The sequence below is a fragment of the Athene noctua genome, chromosome 11 (genome assembly GCF_965140245.1).
Source record: "Athene noctua chromosome 11, bAthNoc1.hap1.1, whole genome shotgun sequence".
Lineage (NCBI taxonomy): Eukaryota > Metazoa > Chordata > Aves > Strigiformes > Strigidae > Athene > Athene noctua.
Window position 1 is genome coordinate 17,760,541 of NC_134047.1, and position 24,287 is coordinate 17,784,827.

General features: G+C 41.5%; 1 protein-coding gene across 6 annotated transcripts in view; it reads right to left on the minus strand.

The window, feature by feature from the left end:
- The window catches only part of FGF13 (fibroblast growth factor 13), a 266,035-nt gene that overhangs the window by 131,458 nt on the left and 110,290 nt on the right, over positions 1-24,287 (minus strand). Inside the window, exon 1 of one of the 6 annotated variants that reach the window (XM_074915180.1) lies at positions 19,858-19,900. The exons of the other annotated variants lie outside the window; for them this stretch is intronic. Coding sequence (XP_074771281.1) covers positions 19,858-19,888 — 31 coding nt within the window. The 5' untranslated portion in view covers positions 19,889-19,900. Of the gene's footprint in view, positions 1-19,857; positions 19,901-24,287 lie in introns of those variants that run through there. 6 annotated transcript variants of the gene reach the window in all.

The following is a 24,287-nucleotide window of genomic DNA, read 5'->3' on the forward strand; positions in this document are numbered from 1 at the left end:
CCTTGTGCCCCCAGGTGCATTGAGATGGCTGTGCACACAACCTGGAACACAAAAGTGCCAGCACTCCAGAATAAAGCCTGATACAAAATGAATTTCACAGAATTATTCAGGTTGGAAAAGACCCTTGAGATCATCGAGTCCAACCCTCAGCCCGACTCTACAAAGTTCTCCCCTACCCCACATTCCCCAACATCTCACCCAAATGACCCTTAAACACATCCAGGGATGGTGACTCCATCCCCTCCCTGGGCAGCCTATTCCACTGTCTCACCACTCTTTCTGGGAAAAGTTTTTTCCTCAAGTCCAGTCTAAACCTCCCCTGTTGCAGCTTAAAGCCATCCCCTCTTGTTCTGTCACTAATTACCTGTGAGAAGAGACCAGTATCAACCTCTGTACAACGTCCTTTCAGGTAGTTGCAGACAATAATAAGGTCTCCCCTCAGCCTTCTCCTCCTCAAATTGAACAGTCCCAGCTCCTTCAATCGCTCCTCATAGGATTTATTCTCCAGGCCCTTCACCAACTTTTAAAGTTTTTTCATTTCAATACTATGTGTTTGTATACTAGCAAAAAAGAGTTAAAAATCCAAGAGGTACTGCACTTAAGCCAAACTGTAAATAACTCAGATAAGCAACTCTGCTTAGCAGAGCGCTGGTCTGCTCAAAACAGTCCGGCCAGGGCCAACGTATCTTGCAGTTGTTCATGACTGAGTGACATGTTGTCACCAATGGGAAGGGCACAGTGACAAGGTCATAGAAAAGAAACAATTTAAAATCTTTTCCAAACCAGCACACATTTCCACACAACTTAGCATGAAATTCAGATGTTGCTACAGGTGATCTCCATGCCCGGGTGGCTGTCGCTCCCTGAGCTTGCACAGCTACCATCCACCACCAGCTGTGGGAGACAGCTCTGCAGCACGAACTTCTACAATGCACATAAACGTGCACTCATAAATGCTCAAGATGGAATTCACTTTTCCAGAAATCAAAAGGCAAAATGATCAAATAAGCCTGTTCTGTTAAAGCAGAAATAACTGTGGAGTTTATTGCCCTTATATATTTGTTTACACTACATTGGGTAATATGCTCACATTGGTGTTCAGCACTGTAAATGACATAAAAAATAACCCAAGGCAGCAAGCACAGCAGAGCTCCAAGAAAAAAAAAAAAAAAAAAGTCACATTTCACATTCCAGTGCATGAAGTGAATACTGCAGTCTTCTAGCTTATAACTGTGTATCAAAGTTAGCAAAGACAAATGTCTGTCTTAGAAGAAAGATACTGCTTTGATACTGAGCTATAAATTAACTTCTTATGTTTAGGACATCATAAGTTTATTTCAGTAGAAGAAAAAGCCACTCTTTTCAAACTAAGTAAGAGCATTGCGTACTGCATATTGAAGTTGGGGAGCTACCTCTGGGGATATCGCAATCACTTTTTGTATGGTTTTGAAACCATCCATATTAGAGACAAGTCACTATTTTACATCATTATTGTATTTATGGCTACTGGGCCTTTACATAGCTCAGAATAAATTAAAACTTGGGGGTTTTTTTTAACTTAAATTTTTTTTTAAAATTAAAAAACCCCAAGAATAAATAAAATTTATTCTGGAAGTTGGTTCAAAAACTTTAAAACATGGAAAGGACTTTTTGTTGCTGTAAATGTCTGGAACTTGTGGATTTGTACCAGCTCCAGTTAAACCGAAAAAAAATCAAGAAAAGCTTCAGAGCAATTTGTAGTAGCTGAACATTTGGTTCATACAACTGTCAAAACAAGTGCTCGAGTATGTAGGTCCTGCAGACGCTCATTACTGAGCACTGCGCTACTTCGGACAGTTCAATTTTGCAAACCGTGTGCTCAGCGATATTTTCACAGTTCCTAATCACCAGTGGTAGGAGTGGAGTCCTTCTATTGCTCCTTGCCCTGTATGCCACATAAGCACTTAGAATATTTTAAATATTAGCCTCCGTAACTCCACTTGCATCTTAAGTGACTGCTGAAGAAGACAAAATAAATTTGTAATGGGTTTTCACAGAATTCATTTAAGAAATGAGGTCATTGCAGGTTGCAAACAAATCTACCTTTCCTTTTACCTTTATATCTACTAATCTGTAACTTCCATGTTACCAATGTACTCTGCTCCAGAACTAGTCCTAAAGAGATTTTTTGCAAAACTTTATGAGCATTTTAGCCCATCTTTAACTATTCATTTCACACCAGATACACAATTGACACAAGCTAATGTGCTCACTGTTGCATGCACCAGCTTGCCACCACACTAAGGAGAAGGGGATCAAGGCTGCAGATAACAGACATCCTATCCTAACCCTGCAAGCCCCTATCTGCAACAGGTCCTACCTCTCACACTGCCTCAGTCTCTTGGGATCAAACCCACGTGAATCCCTCTCTGGAAGAAGACAGTGACTTTGAGCTGCTTCTCCTTGTCCTGAGCTGTCATGCAGATGTGAGATTGAGGCTGTCCTGGATGCCTGTGGATCTCCAGGCTGCTAAACACAATGATCAGAGATGACTCATTGTCACTCTCACATACATTAAATGGTTCTGTCAATTTTCTGACTTGAATTATTGCTGTAATTGTTGTGTCTCACAGCTGAGGAGCTGACACTAGGGCTGACTCAACCACCAGCGAGCTCCCGCAGCCAGGCTGGGTCAGGCTGCTTGAGATGCTGGGGCTCAGACCTTGCCCTTACTCATCAGAAGTCATTCTCTCCCACCAGGTAAGACAACAAAAGAGAGCTTCCCTTGGCCATATCTGACAGATCTGTGCTAAAGTTTCTCTCCAGGAATGCTTTGCATATCATATATTAATAGAGTCTGACTAACAGCTTTAGCTTCACATCATGTCTAGACAAAGTGTCCCGCTGTGGGCAGTTGCCTGGAAGGGCACTTGAAATAGCTGTGGGTGAACAAAACAGAAACTGTGTGGAGAGCTGACACATTTTATGTTCACTGCCTCTCACTTATTTATTCTCAGAAAAGTGAAAATAATGGCAATCTGGCTGAAGTTTTAGTCAGAAAGAGGCCAAAGCCCCAATATTCATTCCTTTCAGTAGATGCCCTCAACCACCTAGAACAAAGGAAGTAGCCAGAAGACAAAAGTGAAGTAATAAAAGTTCCACAGAAGCTTTTTGAGGGTAAAAATGTTAACAGGCACAAGTTGCATAAACAAGGTGTTTAACCAAGTGCTCTCTGGTGCTGAATTGCTCTCCTGAGCCAGCTCTCTCCTGGGCCCAGGACTACTCCGTGGTGTCCAACTACACCCTGGCTGCACTCTGACAATACAACTTTTACCCAAGCATTAACCAGAACTCCTTAGCACCACAGAGTCCATGCAGGAAAGGGACTGTCAGAACACAAGTGCAAAGTCACAGTAAACTGATGCTGGTAAAGTACTGATAGCCCACCAGAGAGTCTCTACCACTACTCAGCAACCACAGGAGTTTGCTTGCCCTTGCCACGTTTCTTGTTAGGTGAACACTGCATCTAGATATAAAATTGCATCACTGCTTTCCTTCATTTAAATGATCTGTTTAAATTGAACGCATTCAACTCCCTTTCAGTGCCTTTTATTATCCTCTAACATGCTGTGGCACAATTACAGCTTTAAATATTTACTTGACATTATCTTGCATCTGGCAAATCTATTCTGATTCTCCCAAGTAAGTCCCATGCAGGATTAAGTTATCCACTGGTCCTTGCACAGTGTGATGGATCCCATTTATTTTACTACTGCAATTCTCTCTGATTCAAGCCTGCAAAGTCTAAGGAGTTTTCCAATGATTATGTTTTGACAGATGAGATTGGCGGAAATCAGACTAATTTCTAAGTTTCTATAGAAGTCTTTTTTTTCTTCCATTAGGATTTCTCAGTTTCCATGCTATTCAAACCCATATAAAGCCTGGCTATTATTCTGTTAGTGCTGTCAATTCGCCTGCATCTGCTCAGTTTGTTCTCTTTCTTACTGTTAATTAACTATTTCATACTGCAAATTCCCATTTTTAAGATAAGGTGCTGTTGTCACAATAGCCCTGTAAGTGAATCATTATAACTACAATGCATTCGTAAATAACACATTACAAGAGTTAAAATAAATACTTTTTTACAGCTGTTGCAACCCAATTGGCCCACATGTAACAGAAATTGTGCACCCATGAAATTAAACTGAATAAAAAAAAATTAATTTTCAAAGCTTTAGTTCTCTGAAAAAGTTACTGCCTCTAACTCTTTTTGGTCAACGTTATTTTATTTCTGATCCAAAAATAGAAATTAGAATACCAAAATAAATAAAAATGACAGCCTCTGGGTAAAGAACTGAAGTAATGAAGGGCAACTGAATTTCACTGAAGGCTTGGCAACCTCAGCAGTGGGAAGGAGAGAGAAAGAGAAAAGAGGGAGGAGAAAAGCATGCACAAATATCTGCTAGTGAATATGTGGCAAGATAACAGAATTCTCAGACAAATCTTCAGTAAAACTTTCCAGAGACAACTTCTCCATTAATTTCTTCATGGGGGTTCACAAGCTGTTTCCTGAGGACCTTCTTAGTGTTTCAGAGGTCCAAGCAGCAGCCCATAAGCCTGCCCAGGAGCTCCAGGAAACTAGAGCCACCTGTATACCTGGCAGCTCCTCAAGTCCTGAAGTCCACCCCAGCTCTTCATCCTTTGCAGTGACGCTGCAAACCCAGTGTGGGCAGAACCAGTGCCTGGGGAGAAGCAATACAGCCCTGACCACATCATCTCCTCCCCAAAGGCAAGGTCAGGTAGGAGGAAAGGGACCACAAGAGAGGTTTTGTCCCTCTTCTGCACAGGGCAAGGGCAGAGGGTCTGCATGGATCTGTGACCATAATCTCATGAGCTGGGAGAGAGGGTGAGAGGCTGGTGTGATGAGACATACAATTTAACCTCACTGCTGGCAGCGACACCCACGCTGGAAGCGAGCAACCTGAAGGGCCTCACAAGCAACGGGACACATCTTCAGGATGAGAATTAAAAACAAGGTCCTGACCACCAATGACCTCCACAGAATTTTAGAACAGGGAAGGCAAAATACCAAGTGTGGTTCATCACTAAGTGCATCTCCACATTCCTCCCTCCTGGAAGAGGAGCAAATGCAACTGTGCTTTGATTTGATGCCACCAAGCCTTCTGCAATTAGTTCATCTGTGCTGTCAAATAACCGTCTGATAACGGAGGGCTCTGTGCAGACCCCTGGGTACATCCAAACAGGCTGGACTGACATTTGTAAAGGCTAAGAGTGCCCATTGTGTTGTTCTCTCTGCCTTTATGCAGGTTTCCATGCCCATGAAAAACACACCTCCTTCTGGTAACACCCCCCATCCCTCTAAGGACATGTACCTAATGAGCAACAGTAACAAAATCCTACCTCACTGTAAGCTTTGGGTGGGTTTTCACAGCCCCATGAGAAGCAACAGGACTTTAACTTGATCTTAAAGCCCATGTGTAAGTTAAGACAATCTATCTGATAACTAACTAACCACAAAAAAAGGCCAGAACAGTTGGGAACTGAGTGCCCTGTGGTCCCAGACTGACCAGCATGAAGAGTCTGCACAACCTTCTCCCTTCCAGCAATTCAACATGGATGTTGCACAAAGTCAGGAGAACATTTTAGACGTTTCTATCACCCCTTCTGCTCCAATCCAACGTGGATGGACTAAAGAGTCCCCCTGCTTTCACCACACTCCCTTTGCCCCTACCTCTCCATCGCAGGTATGCTGCTGTGGGAATCACCTTGTCGTAGCCCCAACAGCAGGTTCTGCTCCGTGCACATTCCTGCAGCACTGCTTAGTTATTTTTGCATTTGTTTGACATGAAGAAACTCAGCCAACAAGAAAACGGGGAGGGGGAGTTGCCCAAGAACAATTTTGTCTGTTTTCTACAAAAGCAAAAATTCAAAAGGACACTTCTTCCCCCCCAAGTTGAAATAATTAGACAAGTCCACATTTTTTGGCTGACCCAACTTTATTTTTAGTAAGACACTTTGTAAAATGCCTCCCTGATTTCTCCTGAATGGCCTTTCAAACACTGGCAGTTCAGTCTGCTTAGTCAGCTCTGCACGCAGAAAGCTATTAAAACCTGAGTCTTAATAACTAATCTCTCATAGCCACTCACGCCTGTCCCACAGAGCAGCAACATGACACGTAAGAGCTGTTCCCAGCACTGGCTGCTGCATGGGCAACATTTAAATTTCCTTCATACCTAAACCAAACAAGATTTTAATTTTATTTTTGGCTCACTCTTTATCACAGGGCTAATAAGTCCTAGCCAGATAAGGCTCCTTGCAGGCTATCCAAGGCTAAATTACCTAAACGCACACCTCCAGCTCACAATGTTTTGCTGTTGGTGCTTCTGGCATATGGAGAGTTTAGATGAAAATGAGCAAATACTGGGTAAAAACTATTCCAGAAAAAGCTGAATATTTATGCCTTGTAGACAGAATCCTGACTGGCAAGTGAATGCTTTACGTAGAGATAAAAGGAGTGACAGAAGAAGAACTTTTATTTATGCAGTCTACATTTAATGAATGCATCAACATTTGCAGATGATTAGGGCTAACCTAAGTGCTTTGTTGTTCCTGTTGCAATTCTGACGGGTTTGGACTTTATTTATTATTTTTTCTTCTTTTTTTCCTCCCCCCGTAGTTGCAACTAAATATAATTTTGCCTTTGCAAAGGCCTATTTCCATTTATAGAATCCAGATGACAGGCTGGGGACGATATTTTCCTAGCTGAGGCATCTGCCTCCTTGACAGAGGGAGAGATAATCACGTTGGGTGAAACAGGCTCGGCGTCTGTGACAAGCTTAAGATGTCAGAAATGAGAGCATTGCGTCTTGTCCCTCTGGATATTTTTTTCTTGAGAAATTTAGCCACATCTCATGTGAAACGCAGCCAGCTTGCAGTGCTGCTCTGCCGCCAGCAACAGAGAGGGGGAGGAGGGAGGGAGGCAGGGGACCGTTTCGCTTCTGAGGCTGCCACAGTTTCTATTTAATTGCTCGCTTATTTATTTAATTATGGCAGCAACAAGAACTTCTGGTCAAGCTGCCAGCATGCCTTCCTTGAAACTATTTGCTGCTCTGAAATTACTTTTGCTGAACGATCCTCCTTCCCTCCTGGATCTCCACCAGGAGTAGCCAGAGCACAGAGCAGCCCCATCTTCTTCTGCATCCCCATCAGGAAGCATCCAGCTGACTGGAGCCACCTTGCTCCAAGGCAGCAGAAGCGGCAGGCCCAGGGCACAAAGGATTTGCAAAAGGGACTGAGTCTGGAGAAGCATCTCCAGGTGGATTGAATCCTTAGATCCAAACAAATGCCTCCATGGCACATATCACTGCCTACTGGATCAGCACTAACCTACAGCACTTCCCCCCTCCACACTGATAAAGTTCTGCTTGTTAAATTATAGATCAAACGCTCTGCAGTCACAGGTCAGATTATGCTGATCAAATTAGTCAGCTCAAGGTGCTACTTTTCTTTTGAGATGGGCCATTTGATGCGGTAAAATGCCACCAAATTAACTTTTCTGAAAGCAGATTCCTCTTCACTCTCACAACTAACTTTTTCTTGCCAGATGCTAATGTAAATGCTCACAAATCATGGAAGATTTCAGACAGATGTGCCACCTTCAGTGGTATACACAAGAACAAGGAAGCTTCTTGAATTCAAGAGTAACATTAAGCCATAAGTGATTGCTCAATGCAGATGACTGTTAGTATAAATATTTTAATAAATGTTCACCGGGGGATTTTTTTCTAGAGAAGGATGTTTTCCTTGAATTGGTTTGTAAACTACTGTTTTGTAACAACTTACACTATATCATAAAAAGCTCCCTCAGCCTGTCCTAACAGGAGTGCAAGTAGCACTCTTCACAAAGTTTGGAGCTAATGAGACTAAGAAAATGCCTTTTTTTTTTTTTTTTTTTTTTGCAACAATATTTCCTAAGAAACTCAGAAATGGGCCCTGACTCAGAACAAATCAAAAACTGTCATAGAAAGTAAATCTAGTGAAACTATAAAATGTCCCTTGACTCCAACACTTCCATTCCCTTTGCAGCAAAAATATCAAAAGCCAGAAATGTCACTACATAAAAGATACGTAAGGTGATACTAACAGTTTCTGCAAGAGACACACATACTCTTCGGCAAATATAAGGTCTAGTCCAATACAGTTACTCAAAGACTGTACAGTAACCAACTAACAGACAAAAGTGTTCCTTTTAGAACACATCAGGCAACTTAGACCAGCAAACAGTGCCACAGGCAGCAGACGGCTATTATTTGACCAGCTACAATCTATTTACTTCCCTGCAAGAATGTACTTATTGTGTAAATGCTACCACAGCAGATGAAATTCCATCTGAATTGACTGAAGCCAAGGTATTAGCCCCCCACTCCACCTCCACCCCCTGCCTGGCTACCCATTTCCCATTCTCTGGTGGTCACATCCCTGCAGAAACCCAGGAGGACCAAGGTGACAGCAGAGAAAAACACAAGTGTCAGCAGCAGATTTTGGAGAAGAGCAAGATGATGCTGAAAACTGGTTTCTTTTTGCCAGAGCTACCTAAGTAATGCAAAACTCTAGACTCCTCACCAGTCCTTCCCTACTATAGTCACAACTGTTTCCCCTGAAGGAGTCCTCCTCCCTACTCTTGCTTTATTTTGGTACCAACTTTTTTGTCCTTTACTATGGATCCTGTAACATAACAGACTCTCACAACATTTGCCTTGTTCTGACACTTAACTAGCAGCTTCTGCAGGAAGAACAGACTGCTGTACTGCCTACCACAGAGATTTCTATAAACAATATCTTTTCATCTCCTCCGGTTTTCAGTGCAATATTTTAGAGGTTAATTTGAGCTCTGCACATTACTAGTGGTCTATATTCACCAACTTAATTACAACCTTATTACCTCATTATGGCTAAAGGAAAAGGTCCAAAAACTACCCTTGGAAGCACACATTCAATTGCTACTCCAGTCCTTCACTCTAAGCGGATTTAAGTCCAAAGCTCTACAGTTGTGAAGATGAAGATGTGAAATATGTTTGAAAAATGTGCCAATCATTTTTCACGCTCTCTTCATCATTCAGCAAAGGATGACAGCAGAGCAATCTCGTAAGAGGCCTTTACAGTTTCTAGTCCTTCTCCGTGATATGAATTTGTAAGATCTGCTGTGTTGTCTTCTACCTTGTCCATTTGGCTTAGACCAGTGAATACACTCATTGTAAAGTGTGTATTAAGCACAGCACACAATCGATGGGGGGACCTTTGCTGAGGCACCAACACAGCCAAGTGCTTAAACATGCAGACTTTTCCTGCAAAAGGTACATGCATAGATACAGTCATAAAGATACTTATATATACATTTTTTTTTAGATAGATAGGTATCTCTTAACACTATAGCTACTTAACAAAAGAAAACATCATGACTAAGAACATGGTCAGATCTTCCAGTCTTCTTTAAAGACAGTGCAAACACAGTGGATTAATCTGGGCTCTAACGTGCAGTTGTAGTTTAGGCACAACAGCTTGTGAATAGAAGAGGGGTGGTTGTGCTTGCTTTTTACTTGAAAGAGGTTATTATTTGAATCTTGAGACTTTGAGCCAGCAACATCCACCACCAGATGTTCACAGACCTGTACAAGCACACGCACACATAAACGTGAAGCAGTTCATGTTTGACAAGTTGCATTAGAAAAGATTTTAAATGTGTCTTTGCCCTATCGCTAATGTCAGGGAAAGAATGCTGGAGTGACCAAAGTAAGGACAGCGAAAAAATTGTGTTGGTACACATATCCTACTGGATTTTACATTTTGCTTTGTACTTTTAACAGTTGAAACTGTAGAACAACACCAGCCCTTTCTAAAATTTATAAACGGACTCCAAAAAGAGGGAAGCTCCATCTATAAACTCCTGCGGTAGGATTGCTTCTCATTTGCAATACACTCAAAATCAATTCAAAACCATTCAGTACAGATCAGCACATAGTAGAAAGCTGTATTTAGGATTATCTTGATTGACAAGTGGGAAACACTTCAAGAAAAGCTGAAAAATAATAAAGGAAAGAAAATCGGCAGAAGAAGAGGCAAAATGATCAGACACCAAGGGTAGACAAACTGCAAAGACAAACTTTCCAGTTTATACACAGCATATGTAAGTGGCTGTGTGGCTGCCCAGGTTTCTATATATTATATGACAACAGGATGTCCAGAAAGACCTACAGAGATGCAACAGCCCCATGGAAACAATCCCTTGTACTATATATGGACTTATGCCCAAACTACAGTGTATTTTTTTAATCTCCATTTCTTCTGTTATTATCACAGTTAAAATGTTTGGCCCCACAAAATTAACATAGCAAAACCAAAACCAGACAACAGTAACCCTATCTCCATCCTCTAGACAAGTCTAAATGAAAATCAGTTTTGATGAAGTTACTTAAACTTCTTTTCCTTTCAAATCATTCCAACATTTTAACCATGACAGGTCACCTAATTTACATTAAGTGCCATTTTAAACCAACCTCCCATCCCGGAGACAGCCAGATTCACAGATGACACATGCAGTGGTATATTTGTTAGGAAATTTTTTTGGTCTTGTTCTCAGCTATTTTTAGGTTACACAGGAAGCATCTCCTTGGGGAACTGCTTTCATCTGGTCACCAAAGGAGGGCCCACCTTCCCCCTCCCCACACGGAGCTGCATGCTGCCAGAAGGCAGGAGGGTGGTGCATGAGGACAGGAGTTCTGCCTACACTTTGTTTCTCCACTTCCCCTCCCAAAAGTGCTATTCTCCCCAGCAACCCTATCAATAAACACTCTCACATGACTCTGAAGGGAATGGAAGAAAAGCAACCTTCCAAACCATGCTAGGTTTTAGGGTGCAATGACTTTTTTTTGAGAGACACAGGCAGAACAAATATGTATTGTATAAGCACGACGGAGCGCAAAGGCTTGCTGCAAGTCAGGGAGCAGAGATGCATGGAGAGGTACCTACGGGGAGTCTGGTGAAAGGTGACAAAACACCACAGGGGAAGTGGTGGAGTGCTGACTTGAAATGTTTTAGTGGTATACTCTTGCCAGAGCATGCACTTACTCGACAGAACAGTCCTAAAAGATGATTCAACATATGTTTTGCTCTTCAAACATACCACAGCCAGTCCCTCCTCCCATCCCAGTACATTCCCTCTGTCTAGTGCCATGGGAAGGGAGTTGATGGCTATGCCAAAACCTTGTGACTCCCTGATGAGTCCCAGGGCTCATGAGATTTATCATGTCCCATTCACCCTCCTCATTGCAAGGCAATGAAACCAACACACACAGTCTGGGAGGGAAGCTGTGATCAAGTTTAAATTATCAGAATTCTGTGGATCTGGTATGGACCACAGAACATAGTTAGGGAGGATGTTTCTTTATTACTGTACTCAGATCTACTCCTTGTTATCTGCCAACAATTTCACAATTAAAACAGAGATCACAAAAATATTAATAAACCACAACTAGCTTGCCCATTGTCCAACCAGGAACAGAATGGTAATCTGTTTCCCAAGTATATTTGCATGCTGGTTTTTGCATAGTTTGACCACCCAGGTGAATGGTAAGTTTTAATAACTATCAGCATGTTTCAGTATGCACCTCAACCCATGGCATAGCTCAGATGTTAAGATCTGTGCTGGGGACTCATTCCCTGGATGTCATGAAAACCCTGCAAGGCAATTACAGAAGCAAATAAATTATTAAGAGAAAGAAGTGACAGCTCTGCAAATTGATGCAGATCCTGGTGTGAATCTAGGTTGTTACTGACAGAAAGTTATTGTTCAGTAGGTGATTGGTAATGCATAAGAAATGAGAGTTTGGTCTTGTTTTGAATAACCCCCTCACCAGCCACAGAAGGAATGAGCAACACAAGTCAGCTTCATCAGGGTTTTGGTGGCTGTTCATTTCTTCAGTCTGCTTCAAACAACCAAGCCCAGCTACCTCTGCCCTTACTCTGTCTCAGAAGTTGACGTTCCAGCACCCATCCTTTCAGCTGCTTTGATGCCCGATGCGGAGTCTCCCCCCCCACTCCTGAGGTGCACTGCCACCATCTTCTTCCCATCTCCAGCCCCACTCCATGGGCTGCACCCCTGGAAACAGCCCGGCAGCAAGCAAGGCAGAACAAGCCTTGCACCCACATGCTCCTTCCTTAAACTGGTTTTTTGTTCTCTCGCACTTAGGTAAAATTAAAGCTTGCAAACTTCTACTGCTGTCCTTGGCACTCTTGACATCTATGTATTTTTTTGTTTGTGTTTTCTCCTTTCACTCTTTTTCTCTGCATCTGACACAGAACTTGTCAGAAAGGACATAAGTGGGAGAAAGCACTTGACAGAAGATGCATTAAAATATTCAAAGAAAACTTCTCCTACAGAAAAGCAAAGTTTCCAGCCCAAGATTCCTCCTCTTCTCGAAGGATATATTTTTTTCTCATTGAAGTCTTTCCAAGAAAACAGACACTAGCCACAAAGCATGTACTTAGCTGCACACCTAGGGTGCTGCAGAGCAGAACAAGAGACAGAGGAAGAGAGCAAAAGAGGGAAAATATTGTTTTGAACAGCTGTGAATCTATGTCAGCTCCCTGCAAAATCACTAGAAACTTTTCCATCTAATATAACAGGCCTGGCCTGTGCTCCCAGAGCGCAAACCAACCTGTGTCCTTCTGACCTGTTGAAATACCTGTTTCTTTCATCAGGGTAATTTGGTGCCACTCCAGGACTGCTACTTCTCCCTCCTTCTCCTACATGTTATCAAATAAGACAGCTCATGTAAGGGCAGATATCATAGTCTGTCAAGATGTAAAGATCATATTCTGCCAAGATGTAAAGAGGTTGTTATGAAAACTTATGTTACAGTGATCACCTGTTCTCTCTGGCCCTACAAGAGATTGCTTCATATGCAGCAACAATATCAGCTGGTGCATCAGGGGGGAAATATCTTTGCTAATTCAAGGGTGGAAAGGATGGAATAACCCAGGAAGGCTCTTTGGGTTGAGATGTTCACCATGCTCCTGGAGTTAATGAGAAGCTTGTGTTACAGTCTATAGCTAAAGTTGATCCTTTAATACAACAGATCAGCTAACAAGCATAAGACCAAAGACCTTGGGATGAAAAGAGAAATCTGCATGTTTCCTTCTTAAAATATTAATGACGTGATTAAACTTACAAACCTGACTTAACCTGAATACTCGTGAGATGTCACATTTATACCAGAGCCTCAGACAAGTATACTTCCAATTAAAAATTTGTATGTAAAAGTTCATATATATACATTGGTATGCATATATCCACACATACCTCAATCTCTGCACTAGTCTCGTGCATCTTTCTGGTGCTGTGTCACCTACTCTATCACCTTCACATGCTCTGTTTCAAAACATGTACAATTTTTCACATTTCCTATCCTCCTCTTCCAGAAGTGGAAGAGACCTCTCAAATATAATTTCAGCTAGCAACAATCCCAGTATCAATAGTGTTGCCCTGAAAGTCAGTAGATAGAAACCTGAATGTGATTTTCCAGCTTCTATAGCATTCCCTTCCCTAAGTTCATTAAACTGCAGGCTCAAAGTTACACAGTTTACATCATGTCTGTTTGCAAAAATTCCAAACAGTTGAATTGTGATTCATTATCTGTCATTCTTAGTCAATATATCATGCCTAGCAAATACTGATTTATGTATAAGATTACAGACTTTTCAGTTGTATTTTCCAACAAAGCTATTCAATAATAGCAATGATAACCAAGAACTGATAAGCAATTTTTCCAGTAGACATAAATTAATCTTTGCTAATTTGAACCTAAATGACTCTTAAAGTTTCATGACTCATTTCCACATGCAAAATTGCAGGTGTTGATTTGGGTTTTTTGTCACATTATTCTTCTTTTCTCCCCGCATCTTCTCCTTTGATTATTAACTTCTTTGATGGTTTCTCATGCTTCCATTTTATGTGATTTATATATTTGGTAAAAATGCAGATTTCCCTTCCCCATCTCTGCATGTATCTTTTAGTTTTGTTTCTCTTGCAAAGTACTTTCTCACCTGTTAAAGTTTCCCAATGCATCCTCCTGTGTGATGTCTGCAAATCCCAAACCGACATCCTACTTCACAAAACAATTTCACAATGACTGTACAAAGCAGTCAGGCAGTACCTCACATGCCCTCACCCAAAGGAACGATCTTCCCACCAGCAGCTCTGCACGTGCCTTGCCTCAGAGGTTTCTTTTCACAGCCTTTATTATAACCTCAGCTCTCAAACAGACTGTGGTACCAATGTACTAGCTACCAGCATGTAAAAGTGTATTTTCACTCATCCGGGTAAAACATGGTTTTGCCTAAGTGAATTTGTGACTTGGTATGAAGTGGCTCTGTTTGTACTCTGCAACTGCAGGGTGGATTTCTGCTTTCTTTGGAGCTCAGTGCTGCAAGTTTATCTGCTGCAGCACTGCCTTGGTTTCCCCACTAAAACTTGTGGACTGATTTGAGGAGACTGCTTGGCAGTAAATTAAACTGCCCATTGGGGTTTTGTTTGTTTCTTTGTTTTTATTTTAAACATTGTGATCATTTTCTACTGACCTTCTCAGTTTTGAGCCTCTGATATTCATTATAATCTCATTTCAAATTAGGGATCCTACATGCCCTCCAAAATCCCATCTGATTCAGGAGTATCAAAGATCTGTTCATGTTTGAAAAGGTGGTTCTTCAATTGTTTTTTTTTTTTAATTGATGCTTTTGAACACTTCAGTCACTTCAGCAGTGATTCTATTCTTTAAATCTCAATGTATAGTCAGATAATGGCTTGGTTTTCCCGCTAACCATAGGTTGTTCAACAATTCTAATGCCTCAGGGTCAGTACAATAAAGAAAAATACCTTTTGCTCACTGTCATTCTAAGGATCTCCATTCAGCTTCACAAAGGGGGTTACCAGGCACCCTCCATTTACCCTCCACAATTTTGCAGTCTGCACTGCATTCTCAGAATTACTACTGCATTTTGTCATCTGTTATCTTTCCCTATTGAAGGTTATTACATTCTACTTCTAGTATCACATAGTATTTTTAATAACAGCCAGTAAAAATCGCTATCGCATGTAATCAAGAGAACACTACTCTAGGTAAGTCAGAAATTAAATAATCAAGAAAGAACAGTTCTCTATAGGACCCTCCACACCACAATTAAACAAAACCAAAAAACCACGCTAAATTACACAATAATAATAATAATAATTTTAAAAAGCAATTAAGAGCTTCCAGTGTTGAATAGTTACAGGCTTTGCCTTGACTGGACAAAAGATAAACCCTGTGCTAGCTGACACTTTATCAACTAAAGATAAAGCTGTTGTGATGGAAGGTGACTATCCTAACCTTGCACCATACCACACCAAGATAAAAACCATCCACAGAAAGCCTCTGCTTTGGTAAGTCACCGTGAGTACAGGAAAAACGTGTTTTTTTCCCTTGAGGGCAGACTGGCTTCAGCCTGGCAGCCCTGTGCAGCTACCACACGCATGGCTCCTGATGCCCAGAGGAGGGATGGGATGCCTGACCTGACCACGGGCAGGGCTGTCTTTGTTCAGAACCTTTAGCTCACTGCCATTAAAATTAAAAGAGAGACACTGTTGATCTGAAATGACCACCCTCTGTTATATGTGCAGAGCCAGCACCCTCACCCTTGGGATTGTTAGTTTCACACCTATCTGTTGCTACTTGTTTGTTTTAATAAGAGAAAGGATCACACACAGTGATCACACAGAGGCAAATTTCAATTCAAATTCTGCTATTTCATGTCACTGTACAATATGGCAGGTGGTTGTTTGATTTGGTTTCAAGTAAAGCAGGCTAACAAACTTCCTTCCAAGCCATTAATTCAGAAATGTAATAAGGCTAACACAACTGCACTGACTCATTAAAGCAATTTGATGTAAGCTGCACTCATTAGAGCAGCTACCATCTATATTCCTATGACTGCAGCCTTGTTTTCAGACACCATCAGAGATGACCTGCTGTGCCAAATGCCTCTTCTGTCTCAGGAAAACTTCAGAGAAATGGCAAAATGGGAAAACTTGATTTGCTCAGGCCTTAAAATCCTTTCAAACACAAGAATATTATAACATCCTTCATCCAGGAAAAGGTTATTTCAGTAGATGAGAAGGGAAATTCTAAAACATACAGACAGTACTGTGAAGATAGTCATGCAGGACATAAGTTTACAGATAAAACTGATAAACTCCCTCCTATATTTGGCAGAAACGATGGTTTAAGAGTACAGGAAACAAATATAGAAAAGACAAATTATGAGTGTGCCACAGTAGAAATAACAACCAACCTGTGACCTTGGGATGCAGCCCAGGCTATCTGTTAGTATAAAAACCAGCTGAGAGCTGGAGAGAAGGCTCTTGCCCACAGGTAAGGAGAAAATTCTTTCTGTGCTTAATGAAATAAAAAGTATGCCAAGAGAAGGTACAAAGACAATCAAGGCGGCATTTAGCCTTTAATCAGGGACCTTTACAGGTGTTACAGTCATCAAGTTTGGATTAAGCCCAGTCCTTGAACTAGATCAACCCATTTCAGTAGCTGGAAATGAAGCACGAAATCCTTGAGTAAGACTAATTCTGAGTCTTCCATCAGAGAAATTAAATAGCTTAACACAAAGCAGCTTGTATTCTCTTAGCATACTTCAAAAAAACCCCAAAAGTGCTAAATTATTCACCTAACAAAAGGCAAGGAAAACCACAGAAGACTTTTGACCCTCTACCACCTAGTGAAATTAACTGCCTAAAAAGGAAAAAAACCCAACCTATGTGCATATCTGCTGTTTGATAAACAAAAACCTGTTCGTTGAAACTCAGGTTCACACTCAACATTTAATAACGTTGTAACTGTGCTGACAACATTGCAGGCTTGCAACAGGCTAGTGCCCTCGTTACATACCTCCCTATAAATCAACTCAAGAGTTCACATTAGATGAAAAAGTTTGTTAAACAGATTGTATTTATTTCTTTATTTTAATTTCAAGCCACTACATCTCAAGTAACAAAGCCACCAATGCTAGAATTGCCTGGCATGCACCCAGAGGAATTTGGGACTAGAACCAGAACCTTTCTGCCCCCCAAACACATGCCTCTCACTTGAACTAAAGGAAACTCACTTTAGCTAAAAGTGACAACATATCCTATATCCTCCCTGTCAGCTGGCCAAACTCTGTCTTTTACTGAAAGGCTGTACCTCAGGCTCATCTTTGCTTTCCTTCACTACCCAAGATAGATCCTTCCATGTATTTCTACAAAGTGACTGGGTTTCAAAGAGGCTGCTCAGATAACTAAGGAAGATTCACCCAGCATCTTTATTTCTGAAAACATTTCTAAAGTTCTTTCTCAGTTCTTATTTAGAAGGCCTCCTGAGTAACCTGCTAAATAATTAATAACACTTCCTTATTTTGCTACCATCATGTGAATAGTCAATATGTTCCTAAGTACTATATTACAAAAGAATAAAGTGATGCAGTGGGGTTTTAGAGACTATTTACACACTTCCACAGAGCCACCTGCACAGGAGTTCTGAGAGGCTCACATCCCTTTTACCATCATCACACTGAGAAATTCTTTAAAGCTTCGCATCCCCTTTGCAAAGGATCCCAAAACATATATTCTAATGCTATCAGATATTTTGTGAAACCTTTCATTCTTCTTTGTTGCCATGCATCCTCTAGTCGTGTTTTGCTAGCCCTGCCTCCCTGTGCTGCTGCACACAGAAGATGGACCCTGCCTCCTCCCACTCTGTCATAGGCCACTATGCCAAAGCCAGGAGCTCTTGTGTGACAGCAGATGGTGGAAGACTACTGTATCTTTACTCCTCCCAACCACTGCTATTAGAACACTATCTTTATAATCTTGATGCTTACTGTTGTAACAAGAGGAACAGGTTTAATAACATTCAGATAAATTGTCCCAAAAGAGCCTTTGAGATGGAAAGATGGCATTTCATGTAGAAGTGGTGGTACCGTTTCAGAACGAGGGTCAGCCCAGCCCAGTGCTCCAGCACCAGCTGCAGGGAAGAGGTACCAGCAGCCTTGTACAACACTGCTCTTCAATAGATCACTGCCACCAGCTATTTCCAGCTGGGGGATGCCTGAGTAAGTCTCAGTGGATCCATCTTCCAAGTGCTTCAAATAGTCTGAGCCAAAATTCTCTGTAACAGGCACATAAACACACGTGACTGACAATTATTCAATGCTTTCCAAGTTCATAATCTCTCCTTGTTCACTGTGACTTCTCTGGCTCTTGGAGGCTTTCTGCAGCTTTTCTCCCTCAGCAATCCTTTTCCCAGCACATGCCAGTCCAAAGTTTTTTTTTGTCTTACCACTCTTTGAACAAGTTTTCTAATGCTTTGGGGTCTCGAGGTGAACATCACAAGGAACCAAGGTGGCAGCTACAGCAGGAAACAGTGCAAGGCAATTCTCAACCAGAAAAATCCTCAGCTACTTTTGAGAGCTTTCTATCCTTGAGCTCAGCACAGACAGCACTACAGGTCAAAAGGAGGAAAGGTCCCAAAGCTTCACTAGCATCTCCAGATAATACTCTCAAAATCACTCCTTACAATTAAGCTGCATTGTCTGGGAAACGACCAAATGTCTGCTGTAGTACTGCACGAGACACAACTTCACAGCACCCAGATACCAGCTCTGAAACAATGCGGCTTATGTTCTTTCTAAAAACACCCATGGCCAACTTAAAGGGACACTTGCCTCTTCCCACCTTCCTCTCTGCATTTTTAACACTCTCAACTTCAATACCATCATCACCTGCCATAGCATTTAGAAAGTATCAGCATAATTAGGCTAAAATTCACGATGGTGAAGAACTGATAGCAGTTAGGATGTTTCCACAAAAATAGGTTAGAGACAAGCAAATCAGTCTCCAAACAACCTTACAGAAAAGCATTCAATTCCTGACTCTAGGAGGAATTTTCCCCGCCTACACCTTCCCTGAGGGTGAAGGAGACTCTTGGAAAAATGGAACAGAGTGTTCAAAACACCAGCAGACCACGAGCAATACAACCACACCTTCAAAATCATCCTCAGGCCACAAGCCTGTGTGCTAAAAGCTAGGCTCTATTTAAATATCATCTCTGTAAGGTGGATATATCTTTTTGTCCGAAAGACACTTAAAACAACACGGCAACATTCTGTTTCTAGCTGTAGGAATGTAGTTCAATCTGCCTTACTTTTCAGTGAGATTGAAGAAATTAGCATTGCTCTGAATCACACGTTACGGATGGAGTGCCATTAGACTGTAAGAGGCTGATTACAGTGTTACATTCATTAGAACAGTACGGAAACACATTTTGTTTGAACCAAGGCTTCTCTTCAACAGATAAGTACTAAAACCGAAAGAATAAACCTATTTATGGTATGTTTAAAAGGTAAAATAAAAGCCTGTAATTATCACGTTTTTAGTGGTCTCTGTATCAAGTAACTGTTTCAAAGCAATAGACCTGCTAAAGGACTTAGAGAAGGAATATCTTAATGTCACAGCACACCGTTATGGGACGCAAAGAAAAGGGCTGAGGTGACCCCAGGGAAGAACTGGTGCTAGCACATTCTTTGTGGTAGTTAGGCATAAGGAAATAACTGGGGTAGCAGGATGAGACACAGGCAGAGCCCTGCAGGCACAAGCCAAAGGAAAACGGGACCAAGGAGAACAAAGCAAACAGCCTGGCAGAACAGCCAAATCACCCTGTTCTCATGGATTTTAACTCCCCAGTGTAGAAAGAGGAGAAGAAAAGGCACCACATGTCCTACCTTGCCCCACGGACTTCCACCTTTTCTCCATTTCATCACTCCCGGGCAGACTCGCTCGGTGGGAAAAAGACATTATCCAAGACCAACTTGCAGTCCAAATCACATGTCCATCTCACTTTAACAAAAATAAACACTCAGGAATGCATTCAAGCAGCAACTGGAAAATTTAGAAGTGAGAAAACCCAACAAATGTTAATACATTTATGTCAGGCAAGCCCAATTCTCATGCTCTCATGTTCTGTAAATGTCTGGGCACCAGCATGTGTTACAGGGTGCAGGACTGCACCCTCCAACGGTGTGTGTGAGCTCAGGAGGTGCAGACGGGGGAGGAACCCCAGCAGGGTATAATGGAGAACTGCCCGGGCTGCGTTAGCTCCCTGTAGGAATACAAGGCTACAAACCTCCTTCTGGGAATTAGCATTTACGTTTTGTTTGTGGGGTTTTTTTTGATCTGCTCTAGGCAACACATTCATAGTTCACTGGACACAGACTTCCTAATAATTTTTATTGTTCCTGGAAATTTTTAATGCATTGATGTAAGGTGATTTCACTTCCTTCCCTCTTAAAAAGAATTTATAAAAAATATCTGTACAGGAGTAAAAGCGTCATAAACAGAGGAGCCACATGCCCATGATTAGAATTAAAGGAGCCATCTGTTTCTTTACAGTCATGCACATCTCAGACAAAAAGTACACACACGACATATGCCATTACTTCCACTTTCCTAATAGAAAATATTTGTCATGATTCCCTCCCACAGGAGTGCAGGAAGATCCACCACCAGCTTACAGTGCTACAGGAACCCCTCCCACTAAAGCTCTGCAAGCACTATATTCAGCTTTTTTCTCTTCCTCTTCCTCAGCCAAGCCAGCATAGTTTTTCATGCTTCAGTAAATTCTTTGCAAATGTATTTTCTGCGAGATCTACAGCTGGGGATCAGCTTGCTGAATTCTACCATCAACAGGAACTGCATTGTTGAGCTCCATACATATAGTTGTGTCTTACCATTTAACAGTCAATTTAGGAAATGAAGCTGTTCATGGGATGATATATTTTTATGTCAGTGTATTGTAGCTTGCAATTTTTTCCCTTCACCTACTCCCAAATTGCTCTGACAAAAGCAAACTGATGGAAATGCACCAGACATACCTAGACATACTCCTCAGCATCAACTGTCAGGCAGTTACAGACAATTAATGCAAAAATTCCTACTTTCCCTCACCAGCAGAAGTAAGCAGCAGCATCGTGCTCCTTTGCTCTTCATCACACACATGTAGCCAGCTGGAGACCATACTTCAGGGTAACACATCTACAAGAACAGCACATGGCTATGCTCCTGCTTGTACCATATTAACTAAAGTGACAGACTAAGATGCATATTTATAAAGCATTCAAAAGCATCATCTGTGGTTGCATAAATCCCCAGAGTGATCTCCTGGAGCAAAAAACACCTCTTCTGGGCCAGGTTTTGGAAAAAAAGATACGGTAGACACCACAGCTGCTATGTCATGTTCCTCTTCTGCTGGAAATGCCACTGCACAGACACTTTTTTCTTGAGGCTTCCTGTATGCCACAGCTTTTGGGTGCATCCCACCTCTACTTAAGAGGCTTGTTCAATTAAATGTCTCCCACTGTTCCCAGAAGCTTTTCAGCTTTATGGCATGTTCAATTAGCATCTAATCAAAGGAAAAAAAGGATCCATAGGACAATTGAAATAATCAGTACTTCTTTAATCTAACCAACAACCATTAAAGCTCTGACATCTTGCTATGAAGTTACAAATTTACACATGCTACCCACCAAAGCAGCTCCTGCCAGAGGCAAAAAAATCAGCATCTGTAGGAGTCAAAGCTGCCTCAGTGATGCTGCCCTGGAAGGTGAGCAGGGATGTTGAGGAGAAGCCATCAGGAGGCTGGCATCGACTGAAACACGTCTGGCATTAGGTCTGCTCTCTTCTGCTACCTCAGCCCTGCCAAACCACCCTATCCCTAAACTATAAAAAACAGACCAGTGACAAATATTCTCAAAAAAACCTCCTGGAAAGATAAAAATTCTTCCATCTAAAACATCTCCTCCTCTTTCCCTGTCTTGCCACAGTTCAAACATTGAAGAGTTCAAGACTACCTACTGTGCCACTGAGCCACTGTGAACGTATTTCTTCAGAAAAATCAAAGAGTAGTTTAATTTAAGTTTGTCTGACCTGGGATGTTACCCTTGCTCTCAGTTATGGAAAGACTTTAAATAGAACAGGGGAAAGAAAAAAAAAAAAAGTAAAAGAAAAAAAAAAGAATTGTCTGGTTCTTCAGCTTTTTTCTCTGCAGGCATGAATGCTTTTGATATAAGCTATTTATCAGTCTAGGAGAAAACTTCTGAAACTAAAACACTGGCAGCTCTGCAGTTATGCAAAGGGAATATTTTCTTCACCCATTGTGCTCTCCCATGCAGATAATAATTTCTGTGAATAGACACGCTTTCATTATTCACAGTACTCTGTGACCCTGAGATGTTCTGTAAATTCTCCATGTCAGTTCAGTAAAAAACACTGTTTTCCTCATGTCTATCTATATTCAGTTTCTGTGACATCTTCTTGCATTATTATGCAGGATTGCCCATCCATAGCAATCATTCCTTTGTTTTGATCATCTATGGAATGCAGAATAATGAAAGATGTTAAGATGAAATAATAAAACAAAGCACTTCATCCTTAATTCAAATATTGAGTAAGTTAATGTACATTTTAAAAGTCCTGTAAAAAAAAAAATCTATTGAAAAAAATAATCTATGTTTTTAGCTAGTCTTCTACATGCAAACTTGTAAAACAAGATTTGCACTGGATCTACCATCAAAACCCAGATTTGTGTTCAGAGGCACAAAGTTAGAACATACCTCATGACTTCCACCCTCTTCCATTTCACAAATACATTCCTAACCAGTCATGTGCACCAACACTTTATTTAAAAAATAACTGAATTAAACCCCTGCTGAAGAGGAGAGCAAGGTGTAATCCAGATTTATTGACATTTCATCTGTCCTTATACAATATTCACATGTCATTGTGCCTTCTAATAATTACAGTCTAATGGAGAGTAGGTAGACAAATACATCCATCCTGACTATCCCTCGTCTACGCAGGAAAATCTTCAAAGCATTTATGAAAATAAAATCGATTATATACATATTAAAAAAAAAAGCAAATGAATGAGGCAAGAGTGGCTGGGTGGAAACACTCAACATTTGGACAAAAAAAAAAAGGAACAAAGAATCAGGGAAGTATGTAATAGAAAATATTTTCCAGACTTTAAGCATATCTGCTCACACACAGACTGTTTTTCCTTAGCTTCCCTTTCACTATGTCTGCAATGTGGATTGCACTTTGCGCCAGCATAAAAACCCATCACAGCAAACTCTGCATGCCCAGAAATGTGCATGCCCTGATGAAGCAGCAGTGCAATGCTGTGCTCACCACAGCTGTCCACTGCTAATTCTCCAGCTGAGTAGCTGCACTCTTTGCAGGTAAGTAAGAACAGAGAGTTGCAAACTGACTTATACCAGCATGCTCTGCCATCGACTGCATGTTCCCTGTGTTAGCTCCAGCTCTACAGACCAGCTCCCATACCTGTAAGCCTTGCCCCTGAGTTTCCAGTCACCTATGGAGCCTTACGTATCTCTAAATCACACCACCTAAAAGCACAACACTGAAAGAGTCAAGTCAATTTTTTTCTCTTAGAAACATATTGTCAATTAAACAATGGAACAATTGGGAGTGCTGAATCCAGACATAAAGAATAGCTGTTTGAGTAAAGATTTTTTAAATTATACTATTAGGAATTACATGTGATATGGAACTAATTTTCAAGCTACCTTGGATTTCTGCATGAAGGACAATGCGAGCGAGAGTGAGCATAAAATAACAGCAGGCTGCTCTGTGCAAACCTCAGAGACGGGTGCCATCCTGCCCCAGTCCTCCTTGTAACTGGCCTATTTCAGGAGGAAATCAGCTTACTAAATTTCAAACTAATCCCCAAGTCATCAAATGTCCATAGAACAAAACCAACCCTCGGCACCGGTATCACTGCTATCATCTCAGCAGTGTTAGCCAGAAGCAGTTTACCTGGCTGGGCCAGGAAGACACCAACAAGCCTTTTATCTCCAGAGGTGGTTCCCCAGAACAGGGTTAAGAGACCGGGAACCATATAAATTTTGGTAGACAACTTGCGGCAGACAAGGCTCCCCAGGGCTGACATGCTCACTGGCACGGATGCAGGCAATAGCTCAGTGACGTGACTGCTGTCAGCCTCACCCTAAACCGCCAGCAGCACCCAGGGCTGAACCCGGCTGGGGCAGAGCAGCCAGGATTCTTCCTGGGTGCACGTGAGAAACATTCTTCACCACCCACTGGTAACATTAAGGTTTTTCCTGATGATTGATTC